Genomic DNA, 20,815 nt, shown 5'->3' with positions numbered 1-20,815 from the left:
TTTATCCTTTTAGTTTTATCCTTTTCCGATCACTGGCTGACGAGTTATTCAACAAAATGTTAAACATCGGCATTATAATATTTCTTGATTTACGTTTACTGTGCCATTTAACATTTTGCTAGATTTCTCAGTACCTAGTGATTGTAAAAAGACGATTTATAGCTCGTTGGAATCGCCTCATCGAGACGAATCGAATGGTGGTAAGCACATCTCTCTGTGATCAATATTGACGGAGTTATTACTTAAAAACCATTTAATATTTTTTAATTTCGGAAATTGATCTAGTGATTGGATTTCGATGTATCTTATACCATTAGATTCGTCTCATCAAGACGAATCGAATGGTAGTAAGATCGTCTTTCTAGGATCAATATTGGCAGAGTTATTACACAAAAACCATTAATATTTTTTTAATTTCAGAAATTAATCTAGTGATTGGATTTCGATGTAGTTTATACCATTAGAACCGTCTCATCAAGACGAATCGAATGGCGGTAAGATCATCTCTCTACGATTAATATTGGCGAAGTTACGATACAATAAAGTTTTAAGTATAATTCTAGCTAAAATTATGTTAATTTTTGGCCGGAATTATGATATACAAATATAAGAAATTTTTTATATAGTCACATCTCTTTATAATCACCAAATATGAACTGTCCCAAATGTGTGACTATAAAGAGAGTTGACTGTATATACTATTTTTAGCACAAAGTTTATTACACAGATACGTAAAATTTTATTACACAGACCGTAAAATTTATTATACTATTTTTAGTATAAGTTTATTACACAGACACGTAAAATTTCATTACACAGACACATAAAATTTATGTTTATTACACAGACACATAAAATTTATATTTATTACACAGACACATAAAATTTATTATACTATTTTTAGTACAAGTTTATTACACAGACACGTAAATTTATTATACTATTTTTAGTACAAGTTTATTACACAAACACGTAAATTTATTATACTATTTTTAGTACAAGTTTATTACACAGACACGTAAAATTTTATTACACAAACACGTAAAATTTATTATACTATTTTTAGTACAAGTTTATTATACAGACACATAAAATTTTATTACACAAACACGTAAAATTTATTATATTATTTTTAGTTACAAGTTTATTATTATACGGACACGTAAATAAAATTTTATTACACAAACATGTAAAATTTATTATATTATTTTTAGCATAAGTTCATTATACAGACACATAAAATTTCATTACACAAATATAGACATGTATAAATTTATTACACAAACACGTAAAATTAAAAAAATAAATACAGTTGCCACTGGCTATAACAAACCTGTTTGTACCGAAAACTTGTTATATTGAACCAAGTTTCACAGAACTGATTTTTTTATAATTAATTGCACTGGATATAACGAAATCACATAATAAATTACTATATACCGCATCCGAACTTATTTTAGCCAGCCCAAGTATATTAGTTACATATTTAGTATACCGAATTATCACGTGACTTTAATTAGTAATATAAAAGAATGGACTACCGGAAAAATTATTTCTGCTAGTATCAGATAAAATTTTCATTTGAATAGCTGGTAAATACTTAAAAAATCGATGAACACATAAATTTTAAATAAAACATAGTGTTATCTGTTATAGTAAGTCATGTAATCATCCGAACTTTAAATATTACAGTATATGCTGCTATAATTTAATTGGATAAAATTCATATACCGAACAGTTCGGTATATAATATGAATATCATATATCGAATTCACCATATACTGAACCAAAACACTTGGAACGGCAGGTTTGTTATATCCAGTGGCGACTGTATGTAAAAAAAAATTTTTTATGGATATCCGTGTAATATAAAAAATTATAAAATAAAGCAAAAAATGGAAAGGGTATGATGCGTAACATCTAAAGTCATCAACAGTCTGAAATTTCAAAATGACGATTGTCACATAATTTATCATGTACAACAATTTTTATTGGATAAGGATAGCTTATACAAATGAATTTCGTTACATTGTTACATAAAAAAAAAATCATTAAAAACAAATTTAATCATTTGTAAATTTATTTAACTCTTCCAAAACACACTCTGAAATTCTTCTGTGAGATTTATATTTTTTTATAGCATACTCCACCAATTTTCCATCAATACCTTTTCTATAAAGGTCCATATAACACCAACATTTTCTTGAGAACTTTCTAATAGTTGTTAAGTTTACCGAATTAAGACTTTCAGGAACAATTTTTTGTAACCCTTCCCGCGAATAATCACAATTTTCACGCGAATATCTTTTAGCAGCACCCAATACCTCTCAATAAAGTTTAATTCGCAGTGAAATTTAGGGGGAAAAATGCATTTATGGCCTGCATTTTCAATTAATTCCTCAATAGCGCCTTTTTGAGCAATAAAATCTGGTTTCAAAGATATTACTCGACGTGCACAACAGGTAGTTCTTGAAATGTCTTGAATCTTTTCTTTGCATTCTTTGCAGACTAATATTAATCCTCCAGGTGGCCATTTTTCACGCTCTATTAATACTTGTTTATTAATTCCCTTAGGTTTACCACGAAGTTTTTCATCATGATATGTTATTGGAAACACCATTGTTTGTAACTGATTATTTGGCCCAAAGTAAGTATTCCGCATAACTGGTTGTTTACCGCTTAGGTTTAGGTTCATTCGGCTTGCAACTAAGGCATCTTTGCTAAAAGCAGCATGATTGGAACTATTATCAAAAGCAAACACAGCTACGCAATCTGAATATAAAGCTTCAAAAATAGGGATTACTTTACATTCAATTTGTTCAAGAAGATGTTCTGCTATCCAATAACCCTCTTGATTTATGCCAGGTTTTAAAAAACATCATGCTTCTTCAGGTACATAGGGATGCTTTTCTATATCAGCTTGTTTTAAATGTAGGCGTCCATCAATCTCAGTTAGAAACTCGCTTACTACTTTACAGAAACCTCAAAATTTTAAACAATGCCAAATTGATATAATAATGATGTTAATTCTATATCGTAGTGATATCGATTTGCAGATGATATCATTATAATATTAGGATAATATCGTTCCAATATTGATTTGATATATCAAAAAGATATCGTAGAGATATTTATTTAAATAAATATCAAATCGATATCACTTTAATATCGTCAAAATGACAATGATATTTTTTAAAAAAAATGTGAAAAAACACGATATTGATATAATATCAATTCAGTATTAAAAATATATCATAACGATATTATTTTAAAAATGTTAAATCAATAATATGTTGATATCGCTAAAACAACAAATAATTATCATATTGATATCGGTTTAATATTGCTAAAACGATTTTTTTACACTAGTTGAAAAAAGACAAGTCAAATTAAGGTCAAATTTTTTGGCGCAGTTTGGATGCCAATCGTCTTATACGGAAAGAATATTCAACTATCATTACACTACCGTTCAACCTAAATTTGACTATAGGTCTAATAGTAGTCAAATTAAGGCACAAGTTCGGATAAATATTATTCGACAAAATTTTAAGGTCTAAAGATGACCAATTTATTCTTCAATATTTTTTTTATTAATTTAGTTTAATATTAGTTCAATTTCAAATTTATTAATTTATTAAACGCTACAGTACACGTATATTAGCATTTATCTAATATTATAAATAAAAAAAAGATAAAGTTCAAATCACGTGATCGCATCTTGAAAAGAACGAATGTTAAAAGTCGTCTAACTATACCTAAAGAAAAAAAATAAAGTCCAAGTCCGATCTGAAATAAAAATTCGGAAAAATTAAACTTAAAAAAAAAGTTTCAAAATGAACCGTTTTGAAACTTACTGATCCGGGATAAGGAAGCCGAAACTACAAAAAAAGATAATAAAAAAATTAAATAATAATAAAAAAAAATTTTAAAAAAAGTTTTAAGTGAAAAAACTTACTAATTTGATCCGGGAAGTGTGAAACCATCGATTTTTACAAATTAAAAGATAAAAAAATTAATAAAAAAATTAATAAAAAAATTAATAAAAAAAAATCAAAATTAATAATAAAAAAATAAAACTTACCAATTCCAAGACATCTACACGTCCTACACGTAACATTTGCGAGTTATGCAACACGAAGGATTCCGTTTTCCTAGCGTACATGGTGGCTATGGTGTAAAAAAAAAAATTTTATCTAATTACTATGAAAAAACACCAGCTGCACCTCCCTTTCCCAGAAATAAATTTTTCAAAAGAAACTTACCAAAGCTGAAGAAAATTCCAAGGAACCGTCCTACAAACGTAAGAAATTATTAAAAAAAAGAAAGGAACGGTTAGTTCCAAAATAATAAAAAAAAACAAAAATCAAGATTCGTACTCGTACTTACGAATCTTGGTTCCTTCGATCTTCGGAAGCCAACCGAACCTATAAAAATAAAAGAAAAAGAACGGTTAGAAACCGTTCATAATAATAAAAAAATCCAAGGTTCGTAACGAACCTTAGTTCTCCTTTTTCCGATCCTCGGAAGCCCACAAACCTATAAAAAAAAGAAAGAATGGTTAGTAAACCATTCGTAATAATAAAAAATAAAAACAAAGTAAAGATTCGTACTTACGAATCTTTGGGTTTTCGTTCTTCGGAAGCCCACCCGAACCTATAAAAAATATACAAAAACGGTTAGTAAACCGTTTGTAATAATAAATAAATAAAAAATTAAAGATTCGTACTTACGAATCTTTGGGTTTTCCGTTCTTCGGAAGCCCACCTGAACCTAAAAAAAGAAAGAACGGTTAGTAACCGTTCATAATATTAAAAAAAAATAAACAAAACCAAGATTCGTACTTACGAATCTTGGTCCTCTTTTTCCGTTCTTCGGAAGACACCCGAACCTAAAAAAATAAAGAAAAAAACGGTTATTAGTAACCGTTAATAATATTTAAAAAAAAGACAAAACCAAGATTCGTACTTACTTACGAATCTTAGTTTTTCTGTTCTTCGGAACTCGGAAGCTCCACCAAAACCTAAAAAAAGAAAGGAACGGTTATTAGTAACCGTTCCATAATATTAAAAAAAAAAATAAATAAACCAAGATTCGTACTCGTACTTACGAATCTTGGTTCATCCATTCATCGGAAATACACCGAGCCTATAAAAAAAAGAAAGGAACAGTTAGTAAACCGTTCCAAAATAATAAAAAAAATAAATAAATAAAACCAAGATTCTTAAGAATCTTAGGTTCCAAAACCCCTTCCTCCTTCCCCTTTCCCCGTTTTTTACCTTAAAGTCCAGTTTCGTGAACAAGCCGGCGTCCTCCTACACGTCCTATAAAAAAAATAACGAAAAGAAACGTTAGTTCGTTTCTTAATTAAAATTAAAAAGATTAAAAAAAAAATTAAAAAAAAAGATATGTAAGTTTCGAAACGAAACTTACATTACTTCCAAGAAAAAGAGGCGGAAGAAGGTGTGAGAAAAGGGGAGAACGAAAGGGGAAGGGAAGGACGAAAGGGAAAGGGAGGATGAACGAAAGGAGGGAAAGTGGAAGGGGAAAGGGGAGTTTAAAAAAGATGATCCTTTTTTAAACTTTAAATACGCGTGACGTTTAATTAGTGCATTATTCGACCAATATCTAATGTAGATCATGGTCGAATTTTTGATTTTAGTCTCCTGCATCACCATCAAATCTGTGGTGGTACAGTTGGGTTCGATCATTTTTAAAAAGTCAGGTTTGAGAATATAGTCAAAAGTGATCAAAATCAGCAAATGAAATTAGAAGTATTTATACTAATAGTATTTATTAATTAAAATAGCAATAAAAATAAAAATAAAAACTACAATAATAAAAATCCCCAAATAAGAAAAAATGCAGAATTTTCCAAAAGATTATCATATTTCTTTTCCAATTCATAGGATTTATCTTTTCATCTTCTTTCTTCTTTGTCTTTTTGACGATGAGTATGACGCTGGAAATAGGTCTTTCTCGTCCTTTTTCTTGATGATCCAGGTGGCGACATGCTTTAATCAATTAATTGTTAATAGTAGCTTATGAATTGTCTCTCTATATGAATTGTCAATTATTAAATTCGTACCTAAAAAAATTTTTTCTGCTGCTGACTGCGCGTTGAATTAATAAAAAAAAAAATTAAAACCACTGCTTTGATTTTTCTATTAAATAAATTATCAATAAAAATAAATTAAATTATTGAAGTCAATTTATATAAAGAAAAAATTTTATAAATTCATACCTAAAAAATTTTCTTCCGCTACGTTAGAGTACTAAAAAAATAATCATTTTTTTGTTCTTATATACAAAAAAAAAGAGATAGCCTTGAGATCATTAATCGAACGATCAAACTCGAGGAATATTATCATTTTAGGAAATATTTATTTTATAAAAAAAATGACTTGTTTACATAATTATCACATAAAAAAATTCATCAATATTTTAAAAAATGTATACATATAAAAAAAACATGAAAAAACCATGTGAAAAAAGTTTTTTATTAGCGGATAAAAAAAATTCATAACTAGTAAAAAAGATTCACGTGTAATAACAATAAAAAAAAGTTTAATTGTTTGCTTCAGCTTCATTCTTTTCAATTTTAGTAGTACCCGTTTGCTACTAGCATATTACTAGTACCCAGGTTGTACGACGAGGACGTCGGTACTAATGACAACCCAAAAAAAAATGATACCAGTTATACAATGTCCATCGTTAGACGAAATGGTAGAGCAGAGCTAGATCTACCAATTGTACAACGCCTATTGCTAGGATGGTAACGATTTGTAACTACAATAAAAAATTTAATAATTTATAAAAAACTGTGAATTATGGGATTGAAGTATGCAATTACAAATATTCATGTTAAAATATCTAAAATATATTGTATGATTCTTTTTCCTTGAAGGAGAGGTCATGTTTTAATAATAAATATATAACTATATATTTACACTGATGCTGCTGACCTGTAACTTATATCATTACGTTTCAATCCAAGATTTTTTTTTTTTAACCTCCTTAAAAAAAATTTTTTTTGGATTTATTAATTAATTAAAAAAATCATTTCACAAAATTTATTTGAAAAAAAAATGTTACAGTTCCTTATACGGACGTTTAATATAATGGCAAGTGATTGCCTCGTGAGAATGATAATGAAATAATGAAGTCTCATGCCTCATGATGTTTTTTCCATAGGGAAAATGAAAATTCGAGGCTCCTTCTTTTCAATTATTAAATTATCAATTTTTTTCAACGATCGAATTTAACGAATTTTGAATTTTTGAATGAATTTGAAAAAAAAGAAGATTTCTAACATTATAAAAAAAGGTATAAAAAGTCATCATCCTTTAGATTTTTTCATTAATTTCATGTAAAAAAATATTTTAACAAAAAAACTTTTTACACCAATTGCACCCGAACCTCCACAAATACCATTTATCAAAAAATGTCCAAGTTTCTACATGGTTCTAGCGAAAGGCTCACTCAAGAGTAAGAGGTTACGGCTGTGTCAATATTAGACGCCAATGATCCAAAAAAATAATTATTTGAAAATCAAAGCCTTCATTCGGATAGGAATATTGAGAAAGATTTTGAAAAGGGAGATGTGATATTCGTTAGGAAAAAATTTATAGCGTGCAGGAGTTAGCAACGCGTATTAGACAAGGAAACAGAAATAGGTTTGTTACTAAAGTATATATAATTCGTTGACGAACCCTAATCAATTAATTAATTATTGTCTATCTATAAATAAAATTAAGATTATAAATAAACCTATAATAAATTCTTTAAATATTTTTCTTACATATATATAAAGATCATAAAATTCACGAAATTCACGTACAGTATAATATAAACATTTTGTAAATTTATTTGTAACAACCGTTACATGGCTTATCTAATTATGCATGATCGTTTTAGCGTTCACACAATATTTTGGATATTGTTCTACAATTGGGCTACGGTTAATTTTAACTACATCTTTTCTTTTTGGGTCAATATCAATACCAATTCTTTTATTTGGAGGAACGTTACAGTATACTAAAAAGTCGAATACACTGTATATTATTGTATATAAAATATGTTTTTTATGTTGTTTTTTATATCATTGCTCTTAAACGAAAAAAAATTTTAAAATATAAATAAAATACATATTAGTTACTACCTAAATCGGGTTTATAGCACAATGATTATGTTCCAAATTAATAATACACAAATTTTTTTCCTTTTTATCTTATGAAAATTTCCCAGGATACATACTTTGATCACGTAAGTTACCGGGTTGATTTGGGTTATCCGCTTTGCATTTCGGCCCCTTAAATTTTTTTTTGTACTCCTTGCACTGCACTCCTTTTTCAAATTTTTTTTTTTAAAAAAAATTTTTTTTTTTTTTGACTTCATTCTTTTATCATTTGATCTTATATGTGCATATCTTTGCCCAATTATTTAATATTCTTACATTACTTTAAATAATATGCGATAGGTCAATGATTACAGCAGTTAAGTGCATAACCGGAAAATTTTGTTATCGTGACTGCAGTATATAAACAGATCGATCTGTTGATCCGTTTACGATATATGTACATCTGTATCAGCCAATTTCCGATTTATGGAAACAAAGTATTTATCACAATAATTCTCATCCATTATCTATTACACAGTTTATAATAAATCATATGAATTAAAAGAGATTACAGTATATTATTTTATATTTCGGGAAATTGCCCATTCGGGATATTGGGTATAAGGATATATTAGGTTTCGGGATTTGGGAAATTGAGCATCAGGAATTTGGAATTCAGGAAATACAGATTCGTGAATATTTCAGGGAAAGATCCTATTTGGAAAATTGGCATTTTAGATAATTGATTTCGGGAGAAGTATATTCAGAAAAGTGGCATTCAGAAAATGGTTTGACAAGGCATGATTACCAATAAACAGGTTCTTATACTGCTAGAGTCAGATATAAATACAATAGAGCAAGAGACACTTTATTTTCCCAAGGGTTAAGATTTTTCTGATCTGATTGGTATTCTTAAATCATGGTTCGATCAAGTAATATTTGAATATTTTTTGGTTCCTTTTTTTTGATTTTTTTTGATTTTTGAATAGCGGTTTTAATGCTATCTATATAACAGAACCTACTAAAAAGTCAAAGTCCGCGGCAAGTCAAATTAAAGCTGCAGGAATTGCTCAAAGTCAATCAAAAGCTGCGAAAACTAATCAAGGTCGAGCAAAAACTGTATCGGGAACAGACGAAGAAGTTAATGATGAATTTAACGATGAGGATGGAGGAATTAACGATGAAATAAGCAATGAGGATGACGAAATAGATTTTCTCGGAGGTCAGTCATAGAATCTTAATTTATGAATTTAATGAATTTTGCATTTTATTATATACAATTGAAGATATTAATTTTTACTTAAAAACTATTAAAAACAAACAATAATAACACACAATAATAAAACAATAATAAATAATGATAAGATCTTTCCAAAGATCAGCAGAATCCTCACCATGGTCGTCAAGAACAAGAAGTACGAGAACGTCAGAATCCCCACCGTGATCGTCAAGAACAAGAAGTACGAGAACGTCAGAATCCCCACCGTGATCGTCAAGAACAAGAACGAGAATGTCAGAATCCTCACCGTGGTCGTCAAGAACAAGAACGAGAACGTCAGAATCCTCACCGTGGTCGTCAAGAACAAGAACGAGAACGTCAGAATCCCTCGTTCGTCGTCGAGAACAAGAAGGACGAGAAATAGAGAATAGAGAAAGAATTAAGAGGAGAAGAAATGAAAGAAGAAGATGATCAAGATTATAGAGAAAAAGAAGACGATAACTATTCTGGTAAAATCTTGTTTAATACAATATTTTGTTATACATAAATATCTTCATTTATTATTAATAAAATAAATATGACGTTAAGTTCCCTCCAATTCGAATCAATGACAAACCAATTGCAAATCTGCAATTGGCTAGTTGATCATCCGGATATCCTGCAGCTAGCCACTCAAATGTTAAATATGAAGGATAATACGTCACAATTAGCACTAGCAGTGCAGCAGCCAGCACACGCGCCATCAACCGCATCCAATGTAAGCGTTTATTGTATTTCAATCGATACATTCAGTTGTTGTGACTATAATTTTCATAAATATTTCACAAAAACTTTTATTATTATTTAGGAAAAATATAGGTTAATCGACGAAGAAATAAAATGTCTTTTTTTAAGATCTCGGTTCCCACCTGGTCTCGTTTTTGAAAAACTAGTACGAAAAATTTTTCCCGAATTTGAAACTTATAGTAGCACAGCGAAATCAATTATAGATCGATGTAGAAAATCCTTTTCAGACTATCGTTATCAGCTTAGGGTGTCAATTGAAGAATTAGTCCGAGAATTTCAAAAAAAATTAGAAAGGTAATCAATATAATATTATTTGCATTTATAATTGTATTTATAACTAATGTCAATATGAATTTCTTTCCTTTTTTTTTAAAGAGGAGGAACTACTACAGAAACAGAAACTCAAGTTGAGATTACCAATTTTATTTCATGTGAAGTCGCTATTAAGAGAATTCTTAACCGCTATTTTTCTGCGGTTGATATTTCTGAAATTTCAGAAATATCAATGGACAAACTAATTGAATTTTCGAGAGAATGTTTTAGTATTGCGTGGGAGGAAAGGAACGAAACCAACACTAAGGCTTTCTATAATCAAATCAAAAGATTAGATAAAAATACGGAAAATTTAGAAATTCCGTCCCGTAGTGGAAAGAATTTTGCTAGCTCACTGAAATTTTAATAAAAAAATGTAATAAAATGTAGTGAAGTTGCAATATATTCCCTATAAAAAAAGTCTGTGTGATTTTTGTTGAAAAATCATTCAATTAAATTCACTACGATTTCTGTATATTTGACCATACAATAATTGTGCTAAAAATTGCAATAAATCACACAATTATTGCATGGTAATTCATTCAATAATTATCCTATTTTTGACCTGAATTTATACAATTATTGTGTGATTTTTGAGCCAAATTTTTTTAGGCCATATTTTAGGAATTATAGGTTAAATTTTACAGTAATAACAGGCAATTTATAAAGTGAAATTATGAATTTTTTTTATTGACTTAAAATATAAAAAATATACACAATATTTCATAAATAAAATACTAAATTTGATATAATCATAAATATAAAAATTTGTAAGAAAATAAAATAAATAAAGTATGTTAGTAACGTGAAAGTAAATTAGTATTATCAAAGAAGAAAGTAAATTATTAGTGTAAGTAAATTATTAGTATTAAATAAAAAAGTATGAAGTTAGTGAAGAAAGCAAATTAGTAGTGTTAAAAAGTACTAAATTATTAGTGTTAGTAATAAAAAAGTATGAAGTTAGTGAAGAAAGCAAATTAGTAGTGTTAAAAAGTAAATTATTAGTATTAGTAATAAAAAAAAGTATGAAGTTAGTGAAGAAAGCAAGTTAGTAACATTAAAATGTAAAAAGTTAGGAAAATAAAAAGATAAAGAACACAAGTTTTTCTTACCTGATATTTTAAAAGAAAGTTGAAGAAAAGTTAAAAGGTTAAAAAAACATAAACAAAAACATTTCGCGTCGTCATATTTATTTTGACGATCAGATCACGTGATCAACATATATAATTTTAAGAGTTGATTTTTACCGCATAATTCTGGCCAAATTATAATTCCGGTCAGAACTAATTGTGTAACCTAATAAAAAGTTTTTGACTTTTTTTTAGTTACAAGATGATACAAAAATTTCACCAATGGGTCCAGAAGATGCCCATTTATAAGCAATTATGCAGTTGAATTTTATGTAACCTTACTGCATAAATCACTTTACTTAGGAAAATCTATTTGTAATGGTTAAAAGTGGTCTATTCGACCCTAAAAGTGGTCAAATGTAACCATACAGGTAAGATGGAAAGTAGTATAGTAGGATTACCCAAAAATTGCTTTCTGTATCCTAAATTTAAGTCTATTTTCAAGTTGTACAATAATCACAATTTTTATTGTACAAAAATTGAATGTTTTCTGTATCCTAAATTTAAGTTGTATAAAAATCACACAAAAATTGAACATTTTCTATATCTTAAATTTAAGTTGTACAAAAATTGCATACTTTTAATATGCTTTGAAAAACTTCATAGCTATTTTTATCCAAAAATCTGCAATAATTGTACAATTTCCACACGGACTTGAACAAATATTGTACAAAAATTGGATGATTTTTTTTCATAGGGATTGTAATAAAAATTATTGGTGTGATATTATTGTTGTGACAGAATATTATTGATGTATGATGTGATGATATATAAAGTAATATCATCATTGAGAATTCTTTTTTCTTAATAACAAATAATACACGATGATGCATAAGATAAATTTTGTTAAAGTGATATTTGATAAAATCTGCATGTTGTAGATTATGTGACGCAAGTAGATGTAATTACTACAAGGTCACCTGATTTATTTAATAATACCGATTGATAATAAAAATAAAATAATTTACCGATTGATTTCTGGCTAGGAAGAACAATATTGTATAAAACCTTATATAGAATACTGATCTACCGATGATTAATTCACGATTAATATTTAATTATGCAGACTTCAATTTTTACAATAGTTTTACAATTAAAATATATTATATGCAATTCTGTACGAAATACATTAACATTGTTAAATAACAATCATTGGTATCATACCACACCGATAATCGGTGTTGGCTTGACTTTTTTTTATTTTATATTTCCAACTTTATCGTCTCCTTTTTATTCTTTTATTCCCCTTTAAATTTATTTTTCCAACTTCACTAATAAATTTACATATATTAAAAAACATTATTATATTTATTTTATTGTTTTATTGTAATATTTTTATTTTATTTACGTGCTGTGATTTGATCGATGCGAAAGTAATACAACTAAAATAATTGTGTCACGTTCTATCAAGAAAAATGCATCCGTTGTGTTTGACTCATATATGTTTGTGTATTTTGATTATCTTTATCAAGAAAAGGACATATTAAGGTGAAACCGGGATTTTGTTGAATTTCGAGATATCAATATAAAAAAGATTGGTGTATTTTTTACTTGGCGATTCAGAGATTCAGCTTTCAGCTTAGCTCAGTCAACATACGTATATTTCAGTCACTATAGCCACCATATAGGTCAGTATAATAATATTTATTGCATTATAAGCAAATATACGAATAAGGCATTAATTTTTGTATATTCATAAAAATTTAGAATTTTGATTTTGATTGTTAACAATGTTGCGAAATAGAGCACGAAGGGATACTACTACATTACCTTTTCGTATTCGAAATAATTTTAGAAGGCAACCACAAGGTACAATAGTACCACCAAATGATGATAATGGTAGTGACAATTTTGATAATAGTAATGAACAACGAAATAATTATAATGTTGATATGCAATTAGAAAATGAAGAATATGACGATGATGAGGATGCAGGAAATGATGATATTTATGCAACATCATCAGAAAATAGTGATAATTATACAGCATCTTCAGAAAACGAAGAATATGATGATTATGGGAATGCAGGAAATGATGATTATGCAACATCGTCAGAAAATGATGATAATTATACAGCATCTTCAGAAAACGAAGAATATGATGATTATAATAGCGATACAGGAAGAACATCTCTAGAAGGTGAAAACCATGTTTATGCATCATCACAAAGTGATACAACAACATCTTGAAAGCGGAGAAAATATTGCTAATCCCTCATCGAGGAAAAAAATATTCATTGATAGAGCGCTAGATGAAAGCAATTTACCAAATTTTAATGGCAATTTTGCACTATATTTCCAAGATTTTACTACTGCTGCTTTATTTTGTTGGATTCATAAACATGATATCTCAACAAATGCGTATGAAGATCTTGTTGATATTATTATGAATCAAGAATTCAATAGGAATCATATTGTAAGAAATATCCGAAGATTTCGAACATGGAGGCAACATCTTCCTCTTCTTTCAATATCTGCAAAATCTATCCCAATTTCATCAAAAAAAACACCATCAACTTCTAAAAACTCAAAATTAGCATATCAACTTTCAATAAATGATATTATTTGGCATGTCCTTAGTAATCCATCATTAGTTAATAATATGTATTTTGGTCCAGGTATTCATTCAGAAATAAAATCTGAATACTGGCATGGAACTTTATGGGCAGAATGCGACTTTTTGGCCAAGAACAATTAACAATATTACAAGGTAATGATCATATAATCATATTTGTTATTTATTCTTATTCATAATTTGTGTAAAATAATTCTATTGTTTTTTTATATCTAATAGAGACATATAGATGTGGAGATTTTGTTTATTATTATGATAATGACAATAATGAACAATTACACCTTGGTAGATTGAGAGCAATATTAATGAATGAAGTTGATAAGCAATATTAGCTAAGAATCCAAAAAGTTCTATATTATAATGATTTGCCTGGAGCTTTTAAGGGAGTACTAAGATGGAACCGTTCTCTTACTGGTGAAGTTTGGTTACAAGACCTATCTTTTCAAATAATTGGAATATCACAAATTTCTAAAAAAGCTACTGTGATGATGATATTCCAGCATAATCTCATTCCTGAAGAAACATTGCATATTACTGAAATAGTTTATAGACATAATAGTTACTGGCGCATTCGTAATGTAGATTTTTCATATAAACACCCTGCTGATTATATCATAACAAGACTACCACCATCTCCTTCCATGAAAGTCTGCAAACTATTTTTGGATCTTTATTATGATGATTTTGGCACATACCGAAATGTCTACCATTCATTAAGAGGTGTTTATATACAATTTGGAAATATGCCAAGTCATCAAAGGAAGTTGCTTAAAAATCACTTTGTCCTTGGATTTGTCCCATTTGGTGGTGATTTTAATGAGTTTATAAAACCTTTTATTTCTGAAATAAAAGAACTTGAAAAAGGAAAAGTAATGAATATACAAGGACAGGATGTTTGGGTAATTGCAAGCATAGGAGTTGTAACAGCTGACTTACCCCAAGGTAATGATTTGGCTGGTGTATTGCGACAAAATGCTAATAAGGGGTGTAGAAGTTGTACTATAAGTAAAGATTCATTTACTGATTTTACTCAAGATATAGCTTTAACTTCTCGATATCATCACTTGACAGATTCTGAATTTGCTTTAATATCTGCTGAAACAGTTATTTCTCAAAAAAAACAACTTAGTAGGAAATATGGATTGAAATTACAGCCTAATATTTTAGATGAACTGAAAAGAGAGAGATATTTGCAAACACCACAAGATATTTACCATGTTACTGCAGGAAAAATTGGACGTCTACTCAAATTAACTTGTGAATTATTTTCACAAGAAGGAGAAAATGATTTCATTAAAACCTGGAAAGATTTTGAGAAACCAAAGACATGGTCACGTATACCAAATCCCATTAGCCACCGGGAAAGTTTTATGATGTCTGATTACCTTCGGCTTGCTATAATAATGCCTTTCATATTAAATCGGTTTTTAAAAATAACTAGTTTGAAGAATAATGAGGCAAAAAATATCCAACAACGAACTGGTGCATCACGTATTAATTTAGTAAAAAATATAATAATAACTTGTTGGGTTCATATAGCAAAAACAATGAGTATGGTCTTTAAAAGCAAGTTTACAATAAATTCTTATGAAGAATTACAGCAAAGTCTTAAAGAAGAAATGAATATTCTTCCAAAGGTATAAATAATTACTTAGTATAGCAATTTGAATTAATTATTTACTAATAATAAATGATTTTTAGGTTTTCTCTGAATTTGTCAACTTGCCAAATCTGCATGTTAGTGTTCATTTACTAATGCATGCAAAAACTTATGGTACTCTTATAAATACTCAATGTGGTATCAAAGAAATGGTACACCGGGTCTTTAAAGCAATGGTACCCGGACAAATCGCAAGAATATTGAATTAGATTTATTAAAACGATATACCACACTTTTTGCAATTCGTCATCTAGTAGATGGTGGTATAGATTATAGGTTATCTCAAAGTTGTAATGGGTTTGCTTCTCTGACATCAAATTTTAGGCATATATTAACCAATTGGTATATTACTGAAAACAAAGAAACATCAAATGAACATGATGAACAAGATAATGGTTTGTATTGTAATTTTATTATTTACTAAGTAATTCTAATCAAGAAAAATTTGTGCAAAATTTTTTGATACTATTTTTTTTTTTAAATTCAAATCTGATTACTGAATGATTAATTTTATACATTGTAATTTTATTATAGTAACTTCTCCAGTAAACTTTATTACACATATTACTTTAAAAAAGGGGGTATCCCAACAAGATCGTGAAAATATTATGTTGAACTTGCCACATTTCAATTCTGAGTTGCTCCTTTCATTTGAAGATATTGGATTTAAGTCAGCACTTATATATTCTCAAATGAGTTGGTATAAATTGGCAACCTATATAATAGAAGAAACTACTAGTGGTGTCTTCTCCAAAATCCATCTTCATATTGGTGACTTTGTAACAATACAAGAAGAAAATCATGATGAATGTTATGCAATTATAAAAGGAATCTTCAAATATAAAGCCAACAATAATAAATTTTATGCATTTATTATTATTGATTGGTTTGAAGAAATTAAGAGAGTTCACCATGTATTGAAATGTCCTCTTTATCGTATTCAGGCAACCTATGATACATGTTGGAGAAGAATATTCCCAATATCAGTAATTGACCGTGTGCAAAAGGTTCACTTTGTTTATGATGCAACGAATGAATGCTGGATAAAAAATGATTTTTTTTTTACTGCTATATGACTTTATAATAAGGACTTTTATTATATTTATTTGTAATTAGTAGGATGAAATTAATGGTGGTATCATTTAGTGTTATTTAAAATAATGCATTTAGCGATCGATCTTCATATTCGTGACTTAGCAATGCTATTTCACGTGACTGGATCTGATTAACCAATAAAAACCTTAAATTTTTTGTTTTTTGTTTTACTGATAAAATCCCTCTACGCCAAACTTTTTATTTTTAAATATTTATTTAAAGTTAAATAATTACCAGTTTCTTTGAAATTTGATACCTTTGAAGTTTGAAGTAAGTTATTTTTCAGATTAACTACTGTTTTTTTTCACAATATTAAGAAACCTAACGACAACAACTATAAAGGAAGAAATGAGAGTAATACTTGGAAAGGGAAGAATCAACCTGCGGGAAACGACAACCAGGGTGGCCAGTCAAACCGCCAGAGCTAAACAGCATAACGAAAGTAGCTACAAATCTTCAAAAATTCTAACGCGTTCAATACAACCACTTCAAGATGTACTAGACCTAGTAAAGTCATTGTTGAGACGCGGCTATTTTATGGTCACTATCGACCTCAATCAAGCTTTTTCTATCACATACCGCTAGCAGAGTTCCAACGAAAATATTTTGCATTCGATTTCCTCATGTTTACCGTTCGGCTTGACAACAAGTCCCAGAATATCGAGCTCAGAGGATAAGGATAGTGGATTATCTAAACGACCTGTTGATAATGGCTTCATCAAAAGAACAGGCTCAAGACCATGCTTCGATTATCGTAAAATTGCTAGTAGAACCATGGGTTCATAGTAAACGAAAACAAATCTTATCTAACTCCCTCCTGATGAACTTTTTGATAGCGCCTCCAGTTCTCATAGGACAACATCTTCATTCCTAATCATCCTCAGCAACAGGATCCTCTCCGGGAAAATCCTTGCGTGCAATATCTCCAGTCATGGTATGAAGTGAAAGGCTTGTTATCGATCTTCTCATCTCAACAATGAATCTAAATTTTACAAAGATAATGTTCTCGGCTCTCAGATCATGGATTTCTTGGTGCGAACTTGCCGATCACATCCTGATATTTAAAAATTATGAAGGCTGTTCATGTTAAAATCCTCCTACATCGCATGGTGATGAAGCTATAGATATTAGGACTTTATTCGTAATCTCGGCGATAAAATATTGCAAAAGGTTATTAATAAACAAAGTTTTTATAATATCAAAAATTATAAGTAAATTATATTATTACTCACTCGTTATCTTTATATCATATTCAACTAGAGTATTTTTAGGAACAATTGGAGATGTTGCTTCCATAGACTTGGCGGTAAAATCAAAACAATCATTCCATGTCCATCAGGGATTTAGTATGTGTTAAAACAGCACTTGTGTCTGCAATTGTTGCATCTTATTTTCGGTAAGTATGGTAGGTATTATTATTAATTACACGTATTTTTTAAAAACCGAATGGTATTATTAAATAATTGTAAATGCTTTAAATTTCACATATACTATGGAAATAAAGTTAGTTCTAGTAATTTCACTAGTAACGATGTTGTAATTATTATTTATGATCAGATATGTAATAAGTAAATTTTGATTATTAATAAAATTGATACTTTAATTATTGTCATAATACCAAGCTGATAACATTTAAATATCGTTAAGATATCATGATTGATATTCTGAATAATCATTAGTTGTTTTCTATACATCTCAACGACATCAATATGGGAACATATTGGTTTTATGCCGATTTTTAAATGATAACATGCTGATACAGTTATGATAATGTAATAATACTGCGACGATATCGTGCTGATACCAAAATGATGCTATCTTAGTGTCGGGATAATATCGTTTTGCTATCATTCACCGTATTGTCACTGTATTATTGCTGCGACGATATTGTGCTGATACCAAAATGATGCTATCTTAGTGTTGGGATAATATCGTTTTGCTATCATTCACTGTATTGTCACTGTATCATTGCTGCGACGATATCGTGCTGATACTAAAATGATGCTATTTCAGTATCAATAAATATCTGGATGATATCGTTTTGTTATCATTCACTGTATCGTCACAGTATTATTACGTTATCGTTAAGAGAGTCGTAACTATATCAATATGTTATCATTTTAGAAAATCGTCATGAAATCGTTACGATCTCATAATGATATCGTTAAGATATTATTTTAGATTTGAATATTTCAGTAAAGTATTATAGATCTCCCGTTTCCTTTTTTTCGAAGTGGCATCTCACCATTTTTAGTCCATAATCCACGTTTCCCATCATTTGAATAAAAAATGCATTCATCATGAACCACAAGAACTCTTTCTTTTTCTCCTTCAGGTAAGGTATATCCGATCCATAAATTCACCTTCATATTTGGACATGTATTTCTCATGATTAAATATATTTTCTAAAAATTTTTTTCGATATTGTAAAATGTCTTCTCTTTCATGTCCATCATAGTAGATTCCACGACGGTATTGTTGAAATGAGTAACCAAGAACCTTAAGCCCTTTATTTTTATATAACCAACAAATTTATTAATATTAATTAATATAATACTTGCATATTTAATCTTTGAATACTTACATCTCGTTGTAGTCATTATAGTAATAGATTTTTCTTTAGCAATTCCAATAGCAGGAAATAATTCATTTTCAACAAATTTTTTAAATGTAGCTGGTGTAGTATTGAAGTTTTGTTTTCGAATCCAAATATGACATCTTTCTGCAACATCTTCATCATCAATTACTCTGATCGTTTTTTGATATTTTCCGTGTCTAGATTCTGGAAGTTTATTATTAAGTAACCAGTACTTTGTAAAGTTTCAAATTTTTTGTGCTTTCCATACACCACCATCAATATAAATTTTTTGAACAACCTTCAAACTAATATCCACTTTTTCACATCCGTTATTATTATTTAACAAGGTAAGATATTCAAATATTGCTCTTTTATAATTGTATTCAATAACTGTTAATTGATTATGTTGTTTTTCTAACTGTTCTTTTAAATCTTTTATTTTTTCAGTTATTTGGTAATTACGTGAACAAACAACTTCATTTTATGAATTACTTGAATCTGTATCACTTAAAATATCATTTAATGTATCTTGATTAAACAATTGTAAATTGGTAGCTTGGATATCACTGTTATTAAAAAAATTTGTAATTTTTTTTGTGCCAGCTGCTGCTTTAGTTAATGAACCACTTGGATCATATTTATCATAATATGTTGACTTCAGTGTTTTACCTATCTTATATGGTCCATTAGTCCTCGTTTTATTTTTTCTAAATGATTGTCATCTTTCCATACCAAGCCAAAATTTTTTTATTTTTTGATAAATCTTAAGTTCAGCTTCCATATTCTCCAGATCATCCCATTCATTATCATCATCATCACCCCAATCTTCATTTTCATCAAAGAATTCTTCAACCAACGCATCACCACTATTATTATCAATTAATTGCTGGCTATTCTTATTTGCTTTTTTATCAAATTTACCATCTATAGTGTGTGTTTGCTCCTTTAATTTTCTTTTTTGTTTGGAAAGAAGCGGCATTTGCAATTTTTTATTGTCAAAAAAAAAAAATTTTAACAATATTTTATAGCGATTGATTGTTGTCGCGTGATTATGATCTCGCATTTTTATTGGTCAATTTGTAGATTTACCCCTGTAAATACCCCTGCAAAATTAGTCTGAATTTGGCCAACTAATATTAATGTACCATATTTTTAAATGCTAATAACTTCATAAATAATTAAGTTAATTGAAAATGTAAGCCGATTTTCTGAAAGAGAACAGCATAAACTATATAAAAATCAGTTTAATTATTTAATAATATACAAATTAAAAAATTAGATACATTTTAAATATATGCTAAATTTTTGATGACTTTAGATATTACGCACCATAGGTAGGATAAAT

At 28.7% G+C, this 20,815-nt stretch overlaps 6 protein-coding genes across 6 annotated transcripts; 4 read left to right on the top strand and 2 right to left on the bottom strand.

The window, feature by feature from the left end:
• Positions 1-2,063: 2,063 nt before the first annotated feature.
• Positions 2,064-2,662, bottom strand: OCT59_017599 (uncharacterized protein; the record flags this gene model as incomplete). Its single annotated transcript, XM_066137589.1, has 2 exons — positions 2,064-2,214; positions 2,325-2,662. 2 exons carry the CDS (start codon positions 2,660-2,662, stop codon positions 2,064-2,066), a joined length of 489 nt encoding a protein of 162 aa, XP_066004152.1.
• Positions 2,663-9,035: 6,373 nt separating this feature from the next.
• OCT59_017598 (uncharacterized protein) lies at positions 9,036-9,759 on the top strand (the record flags this gene model as incomplete). Its single annotated transcript, XM_066137588.1, has 3 exons — positions 9,036-9,048; positions 9,132-9,338; positions 9,482-9,759. The coding sequence occupies 3 exons, from the start codon at positions 9,036-9,038 to the stop codon at positions 9,757-9,759; spliced, it is 498 nt and encodes a 165-aa protein (XP_066004151.1).
• Positions 9,760-9,789: 30 nt separating this feature from the next.
• On the top strand, positions 9,790-10,800 carry OCT59_017597 (uncharacterized protein; the record flags this gene model as incomplete). Its single annotated transcript, XM_066137586.1, has 4 exons — positions 9,790-9,844; positions 9,977-10,092; positions 10,183-10,415; positions 10,497-10,800. The coding sequence occupies 4 exons, from the start codon at positions 9,790-9,792 to the stop codon at positions 10,798-10,800; spliced, it is 708 nt and encodes a 235-aa protein (XP_066004150.1).
• Positions 10,801-13,293: 2,493 nt separating this feature from the next.
• Positions 13,294-14,469, top strand: OCT59_017596 (uncharacterized protein; the record flags this gene model as incomplete). The annotated part of the gene is made up of 3 exons (XM_066137585.1): positions 13,294-13,702; positions 13,866-14,180; positions 14,357-14,469. The coding sequence occupies 3 exons, from the start codon at positions 13,294-13,296 to the stop codon at positions 14,467-14,469; spliced, it is 837 nt and encodes a 278-aa protein (XP_066004149.1).
• Positions 14,470-15,009: 540 nt separating this feature from the next.
• Positions 15,010-16,006, top strand: OCT59_017595 (uncharacterized protein; the record flags this gene model as incomplete). The annotated part of the gene is made up of 2 exons (XM_025311897.2): positions 15,010-15,774; positions 15,839-16,006. 2 exons carry the CDS (start codon positions 15,010-15,012, stop codon positions 16,004-16,006), a joined length of 933 nt encoding a protein of 310 aa, XP_025167321.2.
• A 3,217-nt stretch (positions 16,007-19,223) lies between these two features.
• On the bottom strand, positions 19,224-20,449 carry OCT59_017594 (uncharacterized protein; the record flags this gene model as incomplete). Its single annotated transcript, XM_066137584.1, has 5 exons — positions 19,224-19,399; positions 19,477-19,702; positions 19,769-19,902; positions 19,963-20,139; positions 20,203-20,449. The coding sequence occupies 5 exons, from the start codon at positions 20,447-20,449 to the stop codon at positions 19,224-19,226; spliced, it is 960 nt and encodes a 319-aa protein (XP_066004148.1).
• Between the last annotated feature and the right edge of the window lie 366 nt (positions 20,450-20,815).

The sequence above is a fragment of the Rhizophagus irregularis genome, chromosome 26 (assembly GCF_026210795.1).
Source record: "Rhizophagus irregularis chromosome 26, complete sequence".
NCBI lineage: Eukaryota > Fungi > Glomeromycota > Glomeromycetes > Glomerales > Glomeraceae > Rhizophagus > Rhizophagus irregularis.
Note: the sequence above shows the minus strand (reverse complement) of the source record. Positions and strands in the feature narration are given on the sequence as shown.